General features: G+C 43.9%; 1 protein-coding gene across 1 annotated transcript; it reads left to right on the top strand.

Moving 5' to 3' along the window:
- Positions 1-5,689: 5,689 nt before the first annotated feature.
- Positions 5,690-6,097, top strand: LOC121874438 (ataxin-8-like). Its single transcript, XM_042378561.1, has one exon. The coding sequence runs from the start codon at positions 5,690-5,692 to the stop codon at positions 6,095-6,097; it is 408 nt and encodes a 135-aa protein (XP_042234495.1).
- The last annotated feature ends 16,166 nt before the right edge of the window (positions 6,098-22,263 follow it).

Below are 22,263 nucleotides of genomic sequence, written 5' to 3'. Positions count from 1 at the left end.
ACTGCACAGGAGCAGTGTAGTAGACAGTACTGCACAGGAGCTGTGTGGTGCAGACAACAACATGTACATGAGCTGTGTGTGGTGTAGCAGACACAGTACTGTACAGGAGCTGTGGTGTGACAACAGCACTGACATGAGCTGTGGTAGCAAGACAACAGCACTGCAGGAGCTGTGTGTGGTGCAGAGAGACACAGTAGCACTGCACAGGAGCTGTGGTGCAGCAGACACAGCACTGCACAGGAGCTGTGGTGCAGACAACAGCACTGCACAGGAGCGGTGTGGTGCAGCAGACACAGCACTGCACAGGAGCTGTGGTGTAGCAGACACAGCACTGCACAGGAGCTGGGTGCAGCAGACAACAGCACTGTACAGGAGCTGTGTGGTGCAGCAGACACAGCACTGTACAGGAGCTGTGGGTGAGACAACAGCACTACATGAGCTGTGTAGCAGACAATAGCACTGCACAGGAGCTGTGGTGTAGCAGACAAAGCACTGTACAGGAGCTGGGTAGTAGACAACAGCACTGTACAGGAGCTGTGTGGTGTAGCAGACAATAGCACTGCACAGGAGCTGTGTGGTGCAGCAACAAGCACTGCACAGGAGACGTGTGGTGCAGAGACAATAGCACTGCACAGGAGCTGTGGTGCAGCAGACACAGCACTGCACAGGAGCTGTGGTGGAAAGGACAAAGCACTGCACAGGAGCTGTGGGCAGCAGACACAGTCACTGCACAGGAGCTGTGGTGCAGCAGACAACAGCACTGTACAGGAGCTGTGTGGTGTAGCAGACACAGTACTGCTACAGAGCTGTGTGGTGCAGCAGACAATAGCACTGTACAGGAGCTGTGTGTGCAGTAGACAAAAGCACTGTACAGGAGCTGTGGGTGTAGCAGACAACAGCACTGCACAGAGCTGTGTGGTGGCAGACAATAGCACCGTACATGAGCGGTGGGTGCAGAGACAATAGCACCGTACAGGAGCTGTGTGGTGCAGCAGACAATAGCACCGTACATGAGCTGTGTGGTGCAGCAGACAATAGCACCGTACAGGAGCTGTGTGGTGCAGCAGACAACAGCACCGTACTTGAGCTGTGTGGTGCAGCAGACAATAGCACCGTACAGGAGCGGTGTGGTGCAGCAAACAATAGCACCGTACTTGAGCTGTGTGGTGCAGCAGACAACAGCACCGTACAGGAGCTGTGTGGTGCAGCAGACAACAGCACCGTACAGGAGCTGTGTGGTGCAGCAGACAACAGCACCGTACATGAACTGTGTGGTGCAGCAGACAATAGCACCGTACAGGAGCTGTGTGGTGCAGCAGACAACAGCACCGTACAGGAGCTGTGTGGTGCAGCAGACAACAGCATTGTGCAGGAAAATCACCATAAATAAATATTCAGGTGGAGGTAGTACGAGGCAGCTCGGTGCTGGTGTTTAATACACAAATATGATACAACACTTATCACAAGTTAGCGTCTGTGTTTAATTATTAAATATATTTTATGGGAAAAAATTGCATGAACCAATAGTAGTATTAATAATGTAAATTACCCAGACAAAGAGATTACTTGGTCACTTTTGTGTACAAATTTCAGCCTTCTGGATCAAAAATGTCTGAGATAACGCTTAAATGAGCGAGGTAATAAAAATGGATCAAATGCTGAATACCTCCCTTTTCCGTGCTTATATCCTTCAAGTACGAGTTTCGCGTACCACCTGGAAACTGGTTGTGAAGGGGGCAGTGTATAACTGTACAATGACTAAATGAGATTGATGTGGAGGGAAGCGCCGACTCACGTATAATGATAAGATTTACAATATTATGATCCTCTTGTTTGACCTTCTGGCCCTGAAACACAACAGTTGTATGAATTTTGATGACGTTCATTTAAGCATGAGGGTTGCAGCCTTCTCCGCTGTGGAGTTATGAGTCCTACACACACACAGAGTTAGTCGGAACAGAGAAGCTCTCACTCACATACCCCCTGGACGTCACTTACTGACACAAGTAAAAGAAACAAAACAGTGATGGATGGCAGCAACTCTTAATTTACAGCTCACAAAATATAAATTATTGTTTGTCTGTCAATACGTGACCGTAATGATGAACTGGTCTGTGTATTAATAATAATAATAATAATAATAATAATAATAATTAACGGTTTACTGAAAAAGTTCTGCAGCCCGAAGGCTGAAAATATACATTGGACATAAATGACTTATTACATACATTGGTGGTTTAACAAAAGCCTTCATTAGTGAAAGGTAAAGGAACATACAGTGAACATACAGATTAATGTAGGTGTTGGACAGCAAACACGTAGTGTAGTAACTCCCTCCCAGGTGGTTTTATGAAGGACCTGACGTGGTGTAGTAACTCCCTCACAGATGGTGTTGTGAGGGGCTTCATGTGGTCTAGTAATTCCCTCACAGATGGTGTTGTGAGGGGCTTCACGTGGTGTAGTAATTCCCTCACAGATGGTGTTATGAGGGGCCTCACGTGGTGTACGAATTCCCTCACAGATGGTGTTATGAAGGGCCTGACGTGGTGTAGTAATTCCCTCACAGATTGTGTTATATGAGTGAGGTGTGGTCCCAGGCCTTCCTATCGTAAACGGATTAACACACCGCTGGTTGTTGTTGGGTCTCACAGGCAGTTATCACTGGGTACCTGAGACCTCACTGTGGTTTCATTCCTTCCCTAAATGAAATTGTAACTTCTGGCGAGAACTTGTTGATATTCCCGTGGGAGTCAGTATGGGCCAACTTAACAGTTGAGGAGCGCCAGGTACGTCTTGACCCTTCGGTGGTCATGGATGTGTGTGTGTGTGTGTATGTGTGCGTCGCCTTGAAAAAGTAAATAAACACTTCCCCAACTAGAGCAGGGCAAGTTAGCTTGAAGTCAGTCAGCATGGAGTCCCGAGTCTCGACCAAACACTGGGTGACTTCTCTCTCCCAGACACAGCCGCACTGGGGAGCTACCTCTTCAGGGGCCAATGGTCTGTTTTGCTGGCTTTCCCACTGGGTGGTCGTCGGTCCTCCACTGAAGTAGTGGCAGTGCTACATGTTTGATGTTATATGTTTAGTGGTACCGTATTATAACCATTATGTAATCTGCCCTCTAGTAACAACACAAAACAGTACTGATTTGGGCAATGTTCCTCAAGGTGAGTAACGTAAGTGTTTTATCAGTTAACTAATAAATAAATTGTACTTAACTTTATGTTTAGAATACTCCCAAGACCATAAAATATTTATTGTACCAAGGAATTGGATTCTGGATTTTAAAAATTCACATTTAGAAAGTTTGACTTTGAGTCCTGCTGTAGAAAGTTTTTGGAAAATTTCACTGAGTTTAGCAATATGTGTATCTACATCCTTACTGACTACGATGAGATCATCTGAGTACGCACATACTGTGGTCCCTATCAACCCTGCAAACAAGGTGTTGATCATCCTTTGAAAAGTCAGTGGGCATTTCTGAGACCGAAAGGCATCCTCAGAAATTCAAAATGGCCCAAAGGAGTACTAAAAGCAGTAATCTCTCGAGATTTTTTCATCCAGAGGTATTTGCCAATAACCGCTAAGCAAATCAAGGTTGCTAAATACAGCATTATCCTTGCCTAAGGATTGTAAAAGATCACTCAAGACAGGCATTGGGTACCTATCTGGGATAGTATTTTCATTGACGCGCCTAAAATCAATTACTGGGCGCCAACCTCCATCCTTCTTAGGGACTAAAAATAGTGGACTATTGAAAGGGGATTTTGAATGTGTGATAACCTCTTGATCCAACATATCCTCAACCATGTCCTGGACTACAGCGCGCTGGCTATGGGGTAGTCGGTAAACTGGTATGTAAACTGGGTTAGTGCCTTGTTTTAGAGATATGTGATGTGAAGTTAAATTTGTGTGACCTAGCTGTTCCCCTGGTAAAGCTACAATGTTTCGGTAGTCGGCAAGCAACTCTAGGAGCTTATTCTTACCTTGAGGGTGATCAATCACCTTAACATGTGGTGTTATCTGATCTATCCTCTCCTGTCTGGTTTGTTTAATTGAAGGTGAAACACTACCAAGTGGGAATTGTGTAGGCTGTTGGGCAACATGGTTATGATAAACTAGAAAATCACACAAATAACATCCTTCTTTCAACATTCGTAATGCGCCTGTTCTGTTGAGAACTAGAACATCTGTTAAACCACCAGAACGAATAGTCTCAATGTAGATTCGCACGATAAGCCTTTAACCTTACATGTTTCCGTAAGACAGACTGCATCCGTCCCCGTGTACATGCCAGGTAAAACAACAGTGGCTCTGGTGATTTCCTCATTCTGAAAATGGAGAGTACCCGTTAAAACTGCAGGTACGATCGTCCAGCTATTGCTGCTATAATCACGCTGGGGAAGTGAGTCTGTGAGGTCTTGGACTAGCTTTGACTCATCATCCATCGTCCTCGTAGTAGGAGCGTTGGACAACACATTCACCCTTGCGGAGAGCAATGATACAGACGTGTGCATAGCACTGTAGGAAATGCCATTAACAGTGATAGTATGTTTGCTTGGCTGAACATCTATCAAATTAGTTTTAAGAGTTGGAAGACCTATTAAACCGTCAGCTGGTAAATTAAAGTCTGGGACCACATAAAAATCTGCAGAAACGGATATACCACGTCTAGAAAAATGTAGTGGTAATGTTACCATTCCTCTTATGTCCAGCTGAGTACCTGAAACTCCTGAGAGATCGGTGTCGGTAGTTTGAATCAAAAATACTCGGTGAGGGGATCTACTTTGTAACTCTTGATAGGATGCCAAAGAAAGTATGTTTGCACAAGCACCTGTATCAATGTCTAACGCTAACTTGACTGACCCAACCCTCGCCGGAATTGATAACACTTCCGCTTTGGTTCGCGCCGCTATTAACGAGGCTGTAACAGAAGCGTTGCCGCGTGTTGGTAGTGGTGTAACTAGCCTATGTCGGTCTGGGACTGACGCTGGTGTTCCCCCGACTTCTTGTAAAAACGACGGCTCGGCTTACCGTGGTGGGATACCTGGGGTAACTCCATCCCTATTTCTCCACATCGTCGGACTGCTGCACAATCCTCCGTAGTATGGGTGGGAGAATCATGGTATAAACACCACACGTCAGCTGTCTGGTCTGAAGCAGACCTGGTTTGAGCAGCTGTTGCATAAGTCTTAGGTGGGTCTAGTCGCTGTGGTGGTTGAGGGGTTGGTTTGAATTTAGGAAAACTGAAGATAATTGTTGTGCAAGTATTGTGGAATTGTTGTGATTAATATAAAGTGAAAAAACGATGGAATTGTACACAGGTTGTGTGCCGACTATAATATATATTCGAAGTGAGAAGTCCTGCTGTGAAGCCATTACCCTGTTTACAGTGTTGTGAAGAATTACTATTTATTAAAGAAGACTACAGTGCACAAGTGTGTTTCTGGGACCTGGTGGAAATCTACCTGCCTATTTTTTGTCTGTACACTGATACCGATCGTCGGGAAATTACCGGAGACTGGTGGAACAGCCAGAGGTAATTCGACGACACTTGTGAGATATCTACTGCTTCTGTACATACGACTCAGGCCGCTGGTAACCAGTGGTGGAAACTGAGTAAGAGGTGAAAGGAGGGTCATGACACTGGTGTCAGGAGTGGGATAGCCCAGCATTGAGATATCAGTCAAGATGGAAGGTGAAGGTGTCCAGACCAGAAGCCAGGCCAGGCAAGGAGAGATTTCCATGGCTGATCTGATGCAATTCCTACAATCACAACGAGAGGAACAGAAACATCTACAAGAAGAACAGAAACAACTACAAGAAAAACAGAAGGAGCAACAAACAAGGTTGCAACGACAACTACATTCACAACAAGGAGGACAGAAACAATTACTGCAAGAACAACGAGAAGAACAGAAATATGAAAATGTGCAACTGCAAGTGAAAATTCAGCAAAAACTTCAATCGACACAGGAAGATATCGATAAAAAAATTCATAAACGGGATGAGGCTTTGCAAGCGATGTATAAAGCCCCGTCCACACGATCGAGCAGTGCCCGGGAAACGGGCAAAGCCTGTGGTTGTCGGCAGTCATAGTCGGGCGCCGATAGCTAGTAGGTGGTCGGCAGTAGCGGGTGTGGTACGATCACCATGGTGTGTCGCAGGAATAATCGCCGGACAGTTAAAGCCAAGAGCATAGCGTTGTGTACTATAATAATTGATGCTATGTGCAGAAAGAAGAACCAAATGCAAAGAGTGGTTAGGTCGAAGAAAAGTACTGGGGAGTCATGCCACGATTTTACGTGAACTGCAAGATGGACATGAGCAAGACTTCACCAATTACATGAGAATGGACCCAACACCTTTTACAAACTTCTAGCGAAAGTGGAACCATATATAAAAAAACAGGATACCAATATGAGGGAGAGTATATCTGCAGAGGCTCGTCTAGAGGCAACGCTCATATATCTTTCAACTGGGTGCACCTACACGTCACTTCAGTATAGAACCAGGATATCAAAACACAGTTTTTCTCTCATAATACCTGCAACTTGTCAAGCCATGTATGAAGTACTCAAGGAAGATTACTTGCAGGTGAGATTTGTAGTACATAAAAATTCATTGAATAATGTTAGAATTATGATATGCATAGACAGGAAGCTGTGGGACTAGAGTGAGGAGAGCGGCAACAACACACACGAATGTCCTCATTACATAAAAAATCTCCCGTTTATTGTCACGCCAATAATGTACATTGCATAAGCTTATTTGGTTATACACTGGACATCTAGAGCGAGCTGGGAACATATACCTATCACATTTGCAGTACTCAGAGTCGTCTCTCCATATCAGGCAGCAAACCACCAGGCAGGCTGACCATGATTTCCCTCAACGACGGGCACGGGCACTCAGCTGGTTTGCCCGCGAATTTTGCCCGATAACTGGCATTTAGCGTGTGCCCGCCGGGCACTGCTCGATCGTGTGGACGGGCCTTAACAGATGGAATGATGTGTTTGATGAGGTACAAGAAGAAGTGGGCGAAAAATTAAAACCGCACAAACAAAACGTGAGTGGTGAGATCACAGAGGTGTGAGAGGAGCTAACAGTGGTGAACAGTGAGCTACAGAACGTCAGTAGCAGGATGGAAGCTCTGGAGAATTGTCTAACAGCAGGGTATCAGCCGAGATCTACTGACTCCTATAATTGTGACTGTGTGCGTGAAATATCGTTTGAACACACTCGGAGTGGAATACATTGTGTTGAAAATTCTGGAAAATACGATGAGCGTGTGAAAAAGGGAAGTGTTGAGCTAAATTACAGAGCACGTTTATTCAGACCCTGATCTACGTCATGTGAACTGGGGAACTATCCAAGAGTGCCAGTGAAGAAGAAACTACAGGAATTCGACGGCAAGGTCTCCTGGGAAGCATACCAAGCACAGTTTGAGTTACTGGCTGAACAAAGCAGGTGGGACGACAAGCAGTGAACAGTGCAATTAGCCACGAGTCTTAAGGGCGAGGCTATGGAGGTTCTCAGCCAGTTGACAGGAGCAGAGCGAAGCAGTTACATGTCACTGGTAAATTTATTGAAATAAGTTATGGAACCAAGCACCAAAATGAGGTTAACAGGGTCAGATTACGGACTCGTACCCGTAATCGAGGTGAAACACCGCAACAGCTTGATCTAGACCTGGAAAGTATGGCTCATAGGGCGTACCCTGGAGCATCACCTGATCTGTTAGTTGTGTTGTTGAGGGACCAGTTTGTGAACACATTGGACAGCACACAACTCAAAATTCAGGAGAAGCAGTCCCAACCTGTAACTCTACAGGAAGCTTTGGCTAGAGCCCCGGAGTTTGAATCTTATGCGAGGTCAAGTTTACCAAACTTCAGGACAGAGTTCTGGGTTTAAAGCACGAAGGGGGCAAGTACAAGAAACAGAGATTTAAAGGAGCCTGCTGGTATTGTGAAAAGATTGGGTACAAGCAGGAAGACTGTTACAAGCGGAAACGAGAGAAGAGCAATACCGAGAAGAACATGGAGAAGAGAGGATGTTGGACGTGTGGAGAAGATGGACACTTCAAGACTAAGTGCCCACAGAATTCTAAGAGAGGGAAAGGAGAACAGCCCAATAAGACATGAAACTGCAGATGGCTGGTGGTGAGGGGCAACGACCAACCTGTCTGACCAGAGCCCTTGCTATTGACAACCGAGCCACTGTAAGCAGTGCCCAGGTTGAAGGTGAGATCGATGGCGTAAGGTGTCCGTTGGTGATTGACACAGCCTCGGAGCAGACTTTTGTGAGGCCGGACGTGGTTAGTCATCGAAAACTGCCTGAGACGTCACAGCAGCTGTGTGGGATAACTGGACAATGCGCAGTGCTAAAGAGACCAGTGGACATCAGCATCAAGCTAGGAGGTGAAGAAGAAGCCCTACAGGTTTATGTAGCAGATATAGAAGAGCCTTGCATCCTGGGTCTGGACTACCTCCTTCCTCGCAAGTGTCAACTGGACTTTGGCTTGAGGCACTTGAGAATAAAAGGAAAGTGGGTACCGCTGAGGACTGTGAAACATACAAGTGCTAAGGTTACAGCTAGGCGGTCAGTAGTTATTCCCCCAAGATCAGAGGTGCTGTTGCCATGTCTGGGAATGGTGGAGCCTGATGAGCAGTGTGGAGTAGAAGATGGAGTGATGGTGGGGAGAACTTTAGTCCAGGGGTTCTCAACCGGGGGGGAATTTCCCCCCCTCAGGTTTTCAGGGGGGGGGGGTGAAACTGATGCTAATATGGAAAAAATAAAGGATTTTCAGTATTATATGCATATTATTTGGAATGCACTTTTTGAGGCAGACAATCTTGGAAAGGAGGGGGAATGACATTCTGGCATATGGTGAAAGGGGTGTAAGGGGGCAAACAAGGTTGAGAACCACTGCCTGAGTTTAGTCGATCCACCTGCAGAGGAGGTACCTGTAATTGTGGCCAATTTCTCTCTCCGACCAAAGAAAATACAGCAGGGAGTGACCGTTGGCCTGTGGCAAGAGGTCGACCAGGAGCAGCAGCCCAGGACCTGCAAGAGGAGCGTGGTCAAGCAGAAGAATGGTTTGCCCGACCATTTGCAGGACTTGTTTGCCAGGAGCTCCCAGTGCCTGGGTGAGGCTCAAGTGATACAACTGGAACAGTTGTTACTGAAATATAAGGACGTCTTCTCTGCTGGGGACCTAGACCTGGGATGTACAAACCTGGTGCAGCATCACATCGACACTGGGGATCACCGCCCGGTCAAGCAGCCGCCTCAAAGGATAGCACCAACTCGTTGCCAGGAAATGGAGAAGGCGATAGGGGACTTTATTCACCAAGGTCTGGTCGAAAAAGTCCAACAGTCAATGGGCGTCATGAGTCGTCCTAGTGAGGAAGAAGGATGGCTCAATGCAATGCTGTGTGGACTACCGCACCCTCAAACACGTGATGGTGAAGGATTCCTACCCCTTGCCAAAAATCGATGATACAGTGGATGCTCTGACAGGCGCCAAGTGGTTTTCAACACTCGACATGAAGTCTGGGTATCATCAGATGAAGGTGGCTGAGGAAGACAAGGAAAAGACACTATCTTCATATAGACAAGGGCTATTGCAGTTCAGAGTTATGCCATTTGGCCTGTGCAATGCACCAGCTACCTTCGAAAGCCTCATGGAACGGGTTCAGGAAGGCTTGCACTAAAAGACTGCCCTCAAATATCTGCACGACGTGAGTGTCTTTGGAAATGTAACAATGTCATGTTTTGGGGAGTAGATTGTGTCATGTTTAGAGATATACAGGAAAATTCAGCTTAGGACAAAGATTACCCGCCATAACACCAGGAGTGTATGAGTGACTGAGGCTTGAGCCAATCACAGCGGCCTGTGAGTGTGACAGCATAGGCCTAACTGTGCTGATTGGCTGGAGGATGAGTTCATGCCCCCAGCAGGGTAGGCATCCGGTTTTCAAACAGAGTCTGGCCCTTAACTCATAAAGGCAAGCATGAACTTAGCATGCTTCCCTGTTGGGCGCTGTAAACGCTTCTGCGCTTCACCTTACACAAGGATGTAGGGAGTGCCCAATAAATAAAAAAAAAAAAAAAAGTCTGGTTTAGGGGAGTGAAGTGTGGACGTGTGTGTGTCGTGTTCTACATGGCGGAGCTATATATATAAAACTAAGAAGTATATGTCTGAGTGTGTGTGTGTGTGTGTGTGTGTGTGTGTGTGTGTGTGTGTGTGTGTGTGTGTGTGTGTGTGTGTGTGTGTGTGTGTGTGTGTGTGTGTGTGTGTCCGGGAGAATCTCGAAACTTCTTTTGTGATGGATGATGATGATGATGAATGATGTTATATGTAGTGGTGATGGATGATGTTGTATGTGGCGATGATGGAAGATGTTATATGTGGTGATGATGGATGATGTTGTATGTAGTGATGATGAATGATGTTATATGTGGTGATGATGGATGATGTTATATGTGGTGATGATGAATGATGTTATATGTAGTGATGATGGATGATGTTATATGTGGTGATGATGGATGATGTTGTATGTGGCGATGATGGAAGATGTTATATGTGGTGATGATGGATGATGTTACCAAACTGGTGCCTGCACTTCGGCATCTCAGCTACCCTGAGAGATTGGAGCGCCTGAACTTGCCTAGCTTATACTACAGACGGGCAAGGGGGGACCTAGTTGAGGTTTATAAGCATCTCAGGGGGCACTACTCAGTTGAGTGTCCTTACTTGGAGCTGGCGGACGCTCGCCCCACAAGGGGTCACAGCTCAAGATTGAAGAAGCCGCAAGTCCGGAAAACCGTGAGGGCAAACTTTTTCGGAGTGAGGGTTGTAAACTCTTGGAACAATCTACCAGAGAGTGTTGTGACGGCACCGAGTGTGAGCTCTTTCAAGAGAAGACTTGACCAACACTGGAGCGGGTTCAGGTACATTCAGGAGCCGGTGCATGCCCAGTATTTGCCAACAGTGCGTGACAGAGACGTGACCGATCGCCCGGGCGGCTAGCGAGCCGATCTTTTGGTGAAGAATATAAAGGAAAAGAGACGTGACCGATCGCCCAAGCGGCTAACAAGCCGATCAGTGGCGAAGAGGATAAAAGTAAAAAAAGTAAATATGTAGTGATGATGGATGATGTTATATGTGGCGATGATGGAAGATGTTATATGTGGTGATGATGGATGATGTTATATATGGTGATGATGGATGATGTTATATGTGGTGATGATGGATGATGTTATATGTAGTGATGATGGATGTTGTTATAAGTGGTGATGATTAGACAATAAAATAATAACAGTTTAATGCTAAAAAAATATACTTTGCTGTACCGTTGTAGTGAAAAACATGGTGGAACTTACATACTCCGTTGATGAACTGTTGATGGAAGAAGCAGTTTTGGGGACTGAACAGTGAGACAATGTGGAGCCTCCCGGAGGGTGGCGTCCTACCGTGGCCTAGCGAATGAGCCGCCAGGAGGGCGGCATTTCTGCTAGTATCTTATATGCGAGTACCCGTCAGGTTTTATCAGTTTCACAAAATGTATTTTGATTCATGTGACCCCTGTTTAACTCGCTAGGAAGAAAGGTTTATTGTTTAAAGTGTAACTCTCAAACCCTAATAGAAAGTATTCAATAAATGCAATAACCATTACTAAGATTCCTAATTCATTTGTCCTCTTATTAAGAAAGGTTGGTTTGTTATAAGTGTCTTGGTGGTATGCAGTGATACAGTGAGTCCTAAGTAATAACATAACTATTTCATGTTTACCCTAGCGTAGGGTTGCCATACGTCCGTATTTTCCCGGACACGTCCTCCATTTAGGTCTCGAAATCTTCATCCGGAAGTAATTCTTTATTAAATTCTTCAAAAGTCCGGAATTTCAGCTTCCATCATTTTCTCCACGACAAGAAATATGACACTGTAATGACGAGAGAGAGAGAGAGGGGAGGTAGAAACAGTAGAGATCTTGTTCAGTTTTCGTCAGCTGATAAGTCACGTGTACGCCTGTACGGTGTTGTCAACTTGGCTGCGAGCAGTTTTTGGGCTAGCCTGTAGTGCCATGTACTGCTTTTCCTTGTTCTTCAGCCACGAGCATTGTTATAATTTTTTTGTATTTAGTGCTTTTAGCCATAAATGAAATGTTGAAAGTATACCATTTTTTCTTACGGCTTTTTTTACACTGTAGCATTTGTTTTTCTTGTCCTGCATTTAAGGCATTTTAGCAATTTTCAACCACAATCTAGCCACTTTCGCTATATTATTTACGTGTGTTGACAACTATGACGGTGACCGGTGGTTGGCCAGTCTTTAACCTGCAGTGACAGTGTTTGATTTTAGTCTTTGTTGTGGGTTTGTCGCTTGGTGCCACAGCTAGTGCTTACGATTTGTTGTACTTTTCCAGAGCATAAAACGGTCACGGCTGCATCAAGGTTACATAGCGCCAAATTGTGTGCCAGGCGGGGGGCAGGATGTCTTCGGGAACGTCCTCCTTTTTTGAATGTTCAGATATGGCAACCCTACCCTACCCTACCCTAGCGTCTCAGTTATTGCATGTCACTCCTATTCCCCACTTATCCTCATCTACTTCCCCTCTCACTCCCCTCTCCCCCTTGGTGTGAGTGTTATGACTCTAGGGTAGATCGTTACATAAACACAAGTCACTTAAGTCTTTCAAATATATCAGTATTTATTATTATATTCTTAATCCCAAGTTCTCCCAACAAAGGTCAAGTTAACAGGTCAAAAACCCAAACAAGTCAATAAAAATATGAATATTTATTAACTTATTCCCACCACCACATATGTACATAAAATAAAATAAATAACAATAATAATACAAGATATTTGGAAGTGGCTGAGTAAGGACTGAAGGTTCAACAAGATCACACAAAATCAATATCAAGCAAAACTAAAGACAGCTGTGCTTAAGAGTGACTACCGACTACCAGCTGGTCACGGATGTCACCTCTCTTCCGCCAAATACTGGCCTAACATATCCTGATTGACCAAAACCTAAACTTTATATAAATTACCCTACTGACATTAATTCCACTTAGCTAACCTATACACAAACCCATTACAATCAAACGTAATACAATCAAACGTAATACAATAAATACACAATGTAATAAACAAATTTACTACTTAAATAATGACTCCCTCAGTGTGGGCGAGTAATGGGCGAAACTGCTCGAGCCAACCACACACCATCGGGACCAACGTATTTCATACCAAGAACAGAAACTTATGGCGGACACTCATAACATGAGGGCGGCCTAACCACAAACCGGCCATTACCTTCTTACATTCCTTAGTCTCCTTACCTCCCTCTCTCCTCTGGTCTCCCTCCACCTCCTAGCCTCCACCATCTCTCGAGTATAAAGAGCAGAGAAAGAAATAAGAATAAAAAGAAAAAGAAAAGTCTTGTTATTACAGCAAAACTTTCGAGCAGGAACTGGAGAGGCTATCGGAAGTGTTTGACCGGTTCCAGGCTGTACACCTTAAACTGAACCTAAAGAAATGTATCTTGTTCCAGAAGGAAGTTCAATATAGTAGGTGAAGAAGGAGTACACATAGACCCAGAGAAAGTGGCGGTGGTGAGAAACTGGCCAGTGCCAACTTGTATAAGGAAGTTTCATCGTTGCACAAGCTGACTAAGAAGGAACAGAAGTTTGCATGGACAAGTGAGAGTCAAGGCTTCTTTGACCAGCTCAAGGATGCCTTGACCTGCTCCCGATGCTCCCGTATCCGGACCCAACTCAACCATTTATCTTGGACTGTGATACTAGTGATGATGGCATCGGTGGGGTGCTGTCCCAGAATAAGGATGACATCGGGTACGGAGTGGCATACTACAGCAAGAAGTTAAGCCCTCCAGAGACAAATTATTGTGTGACCAAAAAGGAACTCTTGGCTGTGGTAATGAGTTTAGATTTTTTCCATCCTTACCTGTATGGATCTAGCTTCACCTTCCGGACTGACTACACAGCATTGAGGTGGCTAAAGACTCTGAAGAATCCAGAAGGACAATTGGCACGGTGGATTGGGAGGCTGGATCAGCGCAATTATACCATCCAGTACATTCCTGGGCAGATACATGGGAATGCTGACAGTCTGAGTCGACGACTATGTGATTCCGATTGTCAGCAGCGTTGCAGGAGAAAGACAGCTCTCAAGAAGTGTAGTCGCACTACAGTGGAGGAGTATCCAGCCGTTGCTTCGGAAGGCCTTGAAAAGCTGCAGCTGGAAGACCAAGACCTGCGACCAGTAGTCGAGTGAATGAAACAGAGCTCAGTACGGCCAGCATGGGAGACGATCTCTGGAGCAACTCCGACGACTGGTGACTACTGGGTGCAGTGGGATGCTCTTCGGCTAAAGGATGGTCTGCTGCAGCGCCAGTTGGTGACTACCGATGGCCTCAACAGGTACTGGCAGACAATGCTTCCCCGGAAGATGAGGTCAGAGTTCCTGAGGGAGATGCACAACAATCCAACCAGTTGACATCTGGGAGTGAAGAAGACCCTAAGTCGCCTGCGGCAAAGGTTTCACTGGGTTGGCATGAGTAAGGATGTGGAAGAATGGTGCCGTTCATACGATGTCTGCTGCGCCAAGGGACCAAAGGTACACATACGTGCCCCACTGCAGTTGTACCATGCAGGTGCACCACTGGAGAGGGTCGCAGTGGCTATTGCAGGACCTCTGCCACTCACTGCAGATGGGAATAGGTACAGTCAGCCAAAGATCCAGTGACCCCACCCTGAGTATCACACTGGCAATTTTACCTGGCAATACTTGGTAAAGTAAGGCCGTATGTAATGATGATTGTGATTGGTGAATCTATTTTCGGCTGTATCAGTCAGGATAAATATAAATCAATCCAAAGGTAGAATTTTTTATGATAAACTATTCATTGCTATTTAAGATCATGAGAAGTTTCCATATGTTCGTATATTTGCTTAAATAATTAAGAAAGTATATTAACGAATTGGCATCTTGGCTACAACGAGGGCTGCCACAAGATTCTCAGAAAGATTTTTTTTCCATTATTTAAGCAAATATACAAACATAGGGAATTTTCTCATGACCTAAAATAATAATGAATAGTTTTTTTACAAAATTCTACCTTTGGATTGTTTAATATTTATTCTGAGTGATACAGCCGAAAATAGATCCACCAATCACAATCATCATTACATACGGCCTTACTTTACCAAGTATTGCCAGGTAAAATTGCCAGTACGATACCCAGGGTGGGGTCGCTGGATCTATGGCTGATTGTACATCTGTGTGACCATGGATTACTTCACTAAGTGGCCAGACGCTTATGCCAATATGCAATCCCAAATCAGGAAGCCACGACTGCTGCCACGGTGCTGGTGGACCAGCTCTTCTGCCGGTTTGCTGTGCCCCACGAGTTGCACTCGGACCAGGGTAGAATTTTTTTGAGTCAGCTGTGTTCTGCGAGCGCTGTAAACTGTTGGGCATAAGGAAGACTAGGACCACTCCACTTCGGCCACAGTCAGACGGAATGGTTGAAAAGTTTAATTGGACATTGGGACAAGAGCCGGCCAAGTACTGTGCTGGGGGGCAGACAGAATGGGACCAGAAGCCGCCTGCTCTGCTGATGGCATATCGGTCGGCTGTCCACGAGTCAACTGGATACACACCAACAAAACTGATGCTGGATCACGAACTGCGGCTGCCAGTGAACCTGCTGACAGGAAGACCACCTGATGAACTTCCTGATGAAACCACCAATTACGACAAAGGCCTCCAAGAAAGGTTGACGGAGGTCCATCATCAAGTTAAAGGAGCTCTGGAGTTCTCGGGTGAAGGGATGAAGCGCAACCATGATGTCAAAGCTAGCCAGGTCTATTACAAGGACGGTGATAAAGTCTGGCTGTATAACCCTCTGCAGAAGAAGGGTCAGTCACCGAAGTTGGACGTGACAGAAAAGGGGGCCGATCTGAGGATGTGGCTGAGGTTGCTGTGTCAAGGGAGGACCCTGAAAACATCCCAGTACATCGGCGGCAGCAGCGGAAGAAGCGGAGATCCTACCAAGTTTCAGGATTATCGTGTTTATAGTGAATGAGTGTGTCGGGACGACACAAGAATTAGGGAGGGGATAGTGTTATGCCGAGGCATAATTTCGTATTATAATTTTGTAAACTAGGTATTTTGATTGTTTTCTGTCACATGCAGCAGTTATTTTGGCGAATTTAGTGAAATTTCCGTGTATATTTTGATGTATTAATTTTGAAAGAATATTCTACAATGTATATGCATCATTTTTGTTATGATTTACTTATTGTTGTAAGGCTCGATTAGAGTAGAACGTTCTAGAACCACCCAGGCGTCTCTGGGTAGTGCTAGTTTGTTGAATTATAAATACCTGAGAACAGACTAGGAGTCGGGCGATCGCTTCCGCCCAGAGTGTTCAGATCATGCCTAGTAGAACAGCTTAAGATAATTGTTGTGCAAGTACACCTTTTCACATATCCGTTGAGACATTGTTACATAACTATTTGACAAATTTCATAACCGAATAACAGAACACATATCGAATGACAATCTAAAATAACTGTTCGTTCATGCTAACGGAAATGATTGACATAAGTTATGAAGTTGACAGACGTGAACAATAAACCGACAGTCTACATATAGTTTGAGAATGTAACAATTGGAGAATGACATACCACCAACAGTTATTGTAGATTGTCATTCGATATGTGTTCTGTCATTCGGTTATGAAATCTGTCAAATATTTATGTAACAATGTCTCAACGGATATGTGAAAAGGTGTATTGTGGAATTGTTGTGATTAATATAAAGTGAGAAGACTGAGGAATTGTATACTGGTAGTGTGCTGACTATGTATTCGAAGTGTGGAGTCCAGCTGTGAAGCCATTACCCTGTTTACAGTGTTGTGAAGAATTACTGTTTATTAAAGAAGACTACAGTGCACAAGTGTGTGTCTGGGACCTGGTGAAAATCTACCTGCTTGTTGTTGCCTGTACACTGATGTCAGTTGCCTCTGTAAGCTGAGACTAAATTAGAAATATATTAAGACACAGACCTTCAATGTACACTCACCAAAAAACTTCTCCAACGCCTTATGCACTATACTATACAATCTGAAAAATGAACGAATTATCTGAAACCATTCCGAGATGACGAGCCCCATTCTGCTTATTCTCACATCCATCGTGCCAGGTGTTGGATAAGTTTTTGTTGAGAGTACACAGAGTTTGAGGCAGCAAACGACGCACCGAGATGAGTGGTGTGGTTACTAGGGTGTGTCAATTTAGGGGGTGAACTGGCTAAATTGAAAATCGAGTAATTTGGTAGCAATTTATTGTAGTCTTTAAGCATGCAAAACAATATTCTGGCATAAATTTTTTTTTATAATAAGTCCTACCTACATCAAATGGATTTTTAAATGTACATATTTGTGAATTTATAACATAACCAGCGTTTGCACACATGTTACTGTTTCAAGTTTCAAATTATTATATTTTATTATCCGTAGTCTATTTGAAAGTAACCAATGCCTTCATACTCTCTTTGCTTTGGTTTCTTGTCATCAGTAGTCTGCTTGCTATTTGTGCTTTGATGTAACCTTCTCGCCTCTCGTGGCTGTAAACATGGCCCGCTGCTTCTGTGACCATTTTCACACATCTCTCCACACTTTGAGTGTGGGAAGGCCACTTCGGCACCTGCATTGGAGTCTCTTTAAGGTTTCTCAATTCTTGGCTAGTTAGACTTGTTGTCAATGGTGGCTCTAAGACTTCCAAACTCAAGTCAACCAATTCTGACAATTTGGTGGCATTGACGTTTATTGGGGGAACTTTTCTTGAATGAAACGAACAGTCTCCCAACTGGTCGTCATCTATTAGCGTTCCTCTAATCTTTAGAATGACTTCTACAGCCTCGGTTCGGAGATTGGTACATTGACTGCAAAGCATTGCTTGCAAAACTGCTTCTGATCGAGCATACCAAGCGGACCTTCTTGCCACAGGTAACACGATGTCCCTCACTACCTTCCTCTGTGTTCTTACTAGCTGCAATTGAAACAAAAGGTGATTGGGCCCATCCACCCACATAGGATTAAGTTTCACACTAAACCACTGGGGAAGATAAACTCCAATAATAAATTCAACAATTAACCTCAAATTCTTCAGCACTTTGCCCTTCAATTCGTGTTTGGAAATCCAAATCCTGCAGAAACGAAGAGCTGTAGTTAACCAACGGCTGTGACTGACAGGTCCAATCTCCAAGAGAGCCAATGACTGAGGCACTTCTCCTGATCTTATTGCTTGGGCAATACGATAAGCATAGGATTGATCTGTGCTGAGATCTTTGATGACTCCTTCAGACAACGCCGGAAGGGGAGGGCCAACTTCGACCTTTGGAAAGGTTGTATTTATTTCTAGTTGTGTTGCTTCATCCAGCATGATGCCAAGGGGACCTGACCACTTGTTGTTGCTCTTTGTAGGACCATCAAGTTCCTGGATGAGATGACGAAGAGGTAGCTCGCCTGTATGTAAATCACATACAATCCAAACAAGTCTTCTTCCTAGTTTTTTCTCTAAATGCGTCATTACACCCCCCTGCCATCCGGTGTTCACTGCAGTTGAATCTCCACCAACAGCCTGCAGTGAACTGCCAAGTCCTCTCTCCTGAACCCAACATAAAATATGATCAGCAATGACCTCTGCATGTTTCTTCCCTTCTACTTCAGTTTCGGGAGCAAAGTGAAACAAAAACCGACCACCAGGCTCAGAACAGACAGAGTAGTGTTCTTCTTTGATGAGACCTGGAAACTTTCTGTTCACTCCCTCTACTTCTAGCAAAACTTTTGTGTCATCTATTCTTCCATCAAACAAAAGACAGGAGAGCCCTCCCTCGCTTAAATCTTTTTCATGCTGATCAGATATTTCCTTCATTATTTTTTCTTGTGCTCTTCTAATTTTATTATGATCTATCACCAAAGATACATCCTCTCGGCTGATGAGGCCTGCATCTATCCAAGCGGCAGTTGCAATTTCTGCAGCCTCACGAAGTCCAGCATGGTGGCGAATACTAGCTAAAGCAATGTTTGAAATATTTCTTGTGTTGTATTTCATTTTCTTTGGTAAAGGTTCAGATGGCTCTTTGGAACTATCATCTGATGTTGCTTCCTGTTCATCAGAAGAACTATCAAAGAAGTGATAAACATCTTGACACAGCTCTTCCTCTCTTTGGATGGCTTCTTCACTCTTCATTTTCTTCTTTTGTTCCCTCTCTCGGATTTGTTCTCTCTTCTTGGCATTAGCAATCTGCTTCTTTGTTTCTGAATAATCTATTGAACCCATTTGCATACTTCCTTGGCCTTCTGCCTTTGTCCTCTGTGCCTTTATAAATTCAAGCTCTAAAACAGGGATCTTCTTTTCACGAGGACAACCACAATCAATGTGGGAATTATTTTCTCTCTTACCTGAGTGAGAACAGTTGGATTCAGAACATAATTGTATGGAGCACTTGCAGGTCAAAATGTCAAACAGAGTATCAAGTGTGTGCAGAAATTCATTTTTCCTGGCCAAGTTTCCTTTACCAAGTGATGTTTCAACTGCTTTGTGCCATAATTTCGTTAGTTTTAGCTCAATAGTTCGACACTGATTAATCACAGGTGGTTTGAATAGTGCATTAGCTTTTGTCCATTGATGCAGAAGAGGGACTATCATGTCATTTATGAGTTCTTTATCTGTATAGTTCCTTCTGTCCTTTGCATTTTTTTCTCGAAGGAGTAACCCTAATCTTAGCATGTCTCTCACTGTTGGAAGTTCTGATACAGGAAGCTCCTTCCCTTTACCAACTAGCAGGCTCAAGTGGGTTGACAACTGACTTCTTGTCTTCAATTTTGACATCTTCACACTATCTGACAAATAGAAAAATATTTCAATGTTTCATAATTCAATTGTTGTTTCAAAAAATATCAATTTGTTTATCAAAAATGCTGTAACAGAAATAACATAATAATTTCTTAGAACATAATGTTTTATACAATGATATAAGTAACTGCGACAATCAATATGCCCTACTTACAATAATTAAAATGTAGAATTCGTCTGGTAGAGTAGGTGCAAGTGCAATGAGAGCAAACCACCGTCTATGATATCTAGAAGGAGAGTGAGCCGGGCGCCTTATCCTCACGCTTGGTACAAGTCAAAACAAGAATTAAACTGTCCCACACGGAGAGCCTGTTCATGTTCATGTTCTGACATGCATATTGTACACAAGCTATAGAACCATAAAATACTCCATAATCCATATGCTTACATGAGATTAGTTAATATCAAGTGAATAACTCTAATCAAGTCTCATTAATTTGTTGAAATACTGATATTTGAAACTTTAAGGTATAATTGATGTAGGTGAGGGTTATTTCAATTCATTTTTGTTTGCTAATCTCAAGTTTAGACATAAAGAGGCACAATATTTTGACTACCAAATTTGATTTTTAACATGTTGACAAAATTGACACCCTAGACTGGTTACTCGAGACACCGAGCGAGTAGCCACTCACGCCACCCTGATCTGTGGTTCTCATTTCTGTAGACGATCACTTTCTATATAATAAAACTAATATTTTAAGTATCTATTTACTTTGATCATTATACATAATAATTTACATAATTTTTTTCTATCGTATCACTAAATCAAATTAGGCAGATAAAGCAGCCACTATGAAGATCACAATATTAATTACCGCTGAATGGTGAAGCATCAAACTATTTAGAGAAAGTTATTCCGTAAATATTACTAGTAAATGCAGGAAACTTTTGACCTTAGTAAGTTCCATCATCACTTTATCCCCTTAACAGGCAGTATAGTTTACATAAGAACATAAGAAAATAGAAGTCAGCAATAGGCCGGTTGGCCTATGCATGGTCAGCTCCTGTCGAGAGTTACTACCACTCTCTTATCATCCATGAATCATGAATCTATCTAGCCTCTTTTTATAACTTTCCAGCGTTCCAGCACTTACTAGAAAGTTGCTAAGCTTGTTCCACTCGTCCACCACCCTATTTGTGAACCAGTTCCTTCCTATCTCCCTCCTAAACCTAAACTTATCCAACTTAAATCCGTTACTACGAGTCCTATCCTGCTCCGATATTATAAGAACTTTATCTATATCCCCTTTATTGATTCTTTTCACCCACTTAAATACTTTGTGGTCGTTCATTGTCACTTATGGTGGTATCAGAGTCGAATTAAGGTTTGTCAGGGTCCTTTTAAAGGGTGTCAGGGTCGTATTAATGGTGTCAAAGTCGTATGAGAGGGTGTCAGGGTCGTAATGAAGGGCTCCAGGGTCGCATTAAAGGGTGTCAGGGCTGTATTAAGGGTGTCGGGTCGTATTAAAGGGTGTCAGGGTCGTATTAAAGGGCACCAGGGTCGTATTAAAGGGTGTCAGGGTCATATTAAAAGGTGTCAGGGTCGTATTAAAGGGTGTCACGGTCGTATTAAAGGGCACCAGGGTCGTATTAAAGGGTATCAGGGTCGTATTAAAGTGTCAGGGAGTCGTATTAAAAGTGTCAGGGTCGTAATGAAGGGCTCCAGGGTCGCATTAAAGGGTGTCAGGGCTGTATTAAGGGTGTCGGGTCGTATTAAAGGGTGTCAGGGTCGTATTAAAGGGCACCAGGGTCGTATTAAAGGGTGTCAGGGTCATATTAAAAGGTGTCAGGGTCGTATTAAAGGGTGTCACGGTCATATTAAAGAATTATCAGGGTCGTATTAAAGGAGTATCAGGGGTCGTATTAAAAAGGCACCAGGGTCGTATTAAAGGGTGTCAGGGTCATCATTAAAAAAGAATTATCAGGGTCGTATTAAAAGACGCAAGGTCGTATTAAAGGGTATCAGGGTCGTATAGAGGGTATCAGGGTCGTATGAGGGCGGGCACCAGGGTCGTATTAAAGGGTGTCAGGTCGTATTAAAGGGTGTCAGGGTCGTATTAAAGGGTGTCAGGGTCATATTAAAGGGTATCAGGGTCGTTTAAAACACCAGTGTCGTATTAAAGGGTGTCAGGGTCGTATTAAAGCGTTTTATGGCCGTATTAAAGATGACGCTCCAAAACATTATTTATATTGGTGAAAAAAAAAGAGAATCAGTGGAGTAGGTGAACTGATTCACTAACATAAAGCAGCCAATCATGTGGCAGCTACACACAGCGTCAACCACGGCAATAACAACAAAAACC

The sequence above is a fragment of the Homarus americanus genome, unplaced genomic scaffold (genome assembly GCF_018991925.1).
Source record: "Homarus americanus isolate GMGI-L3 unplaced genomic scaffold, GMGI_Hamer_2.0 scaffold23652, whole genome shotgun sequence".
NCBI classification, from domain to species: Eukaryota; Metazoa; Arthropoda; class Malacostraca; order Decapoda; family Nephropidae; genus Homarus; species Homarus americanus.
The sequence above is the reverse complement of the archived record's forward strand: the minus strand, read 5'-3'. Positions and strand labels throughout refer to the sequence as shown.

What these genes read in the sequence shown, in the direction of transcription:
- LOC121874438 (XM_042378561.1), top strand. Translation starts at nt 5,690, where the DNA reads ATGGAAGGTGAAGGTGTCCAGACCAGAAGCCAGGCCAGGCAAGGAGAG.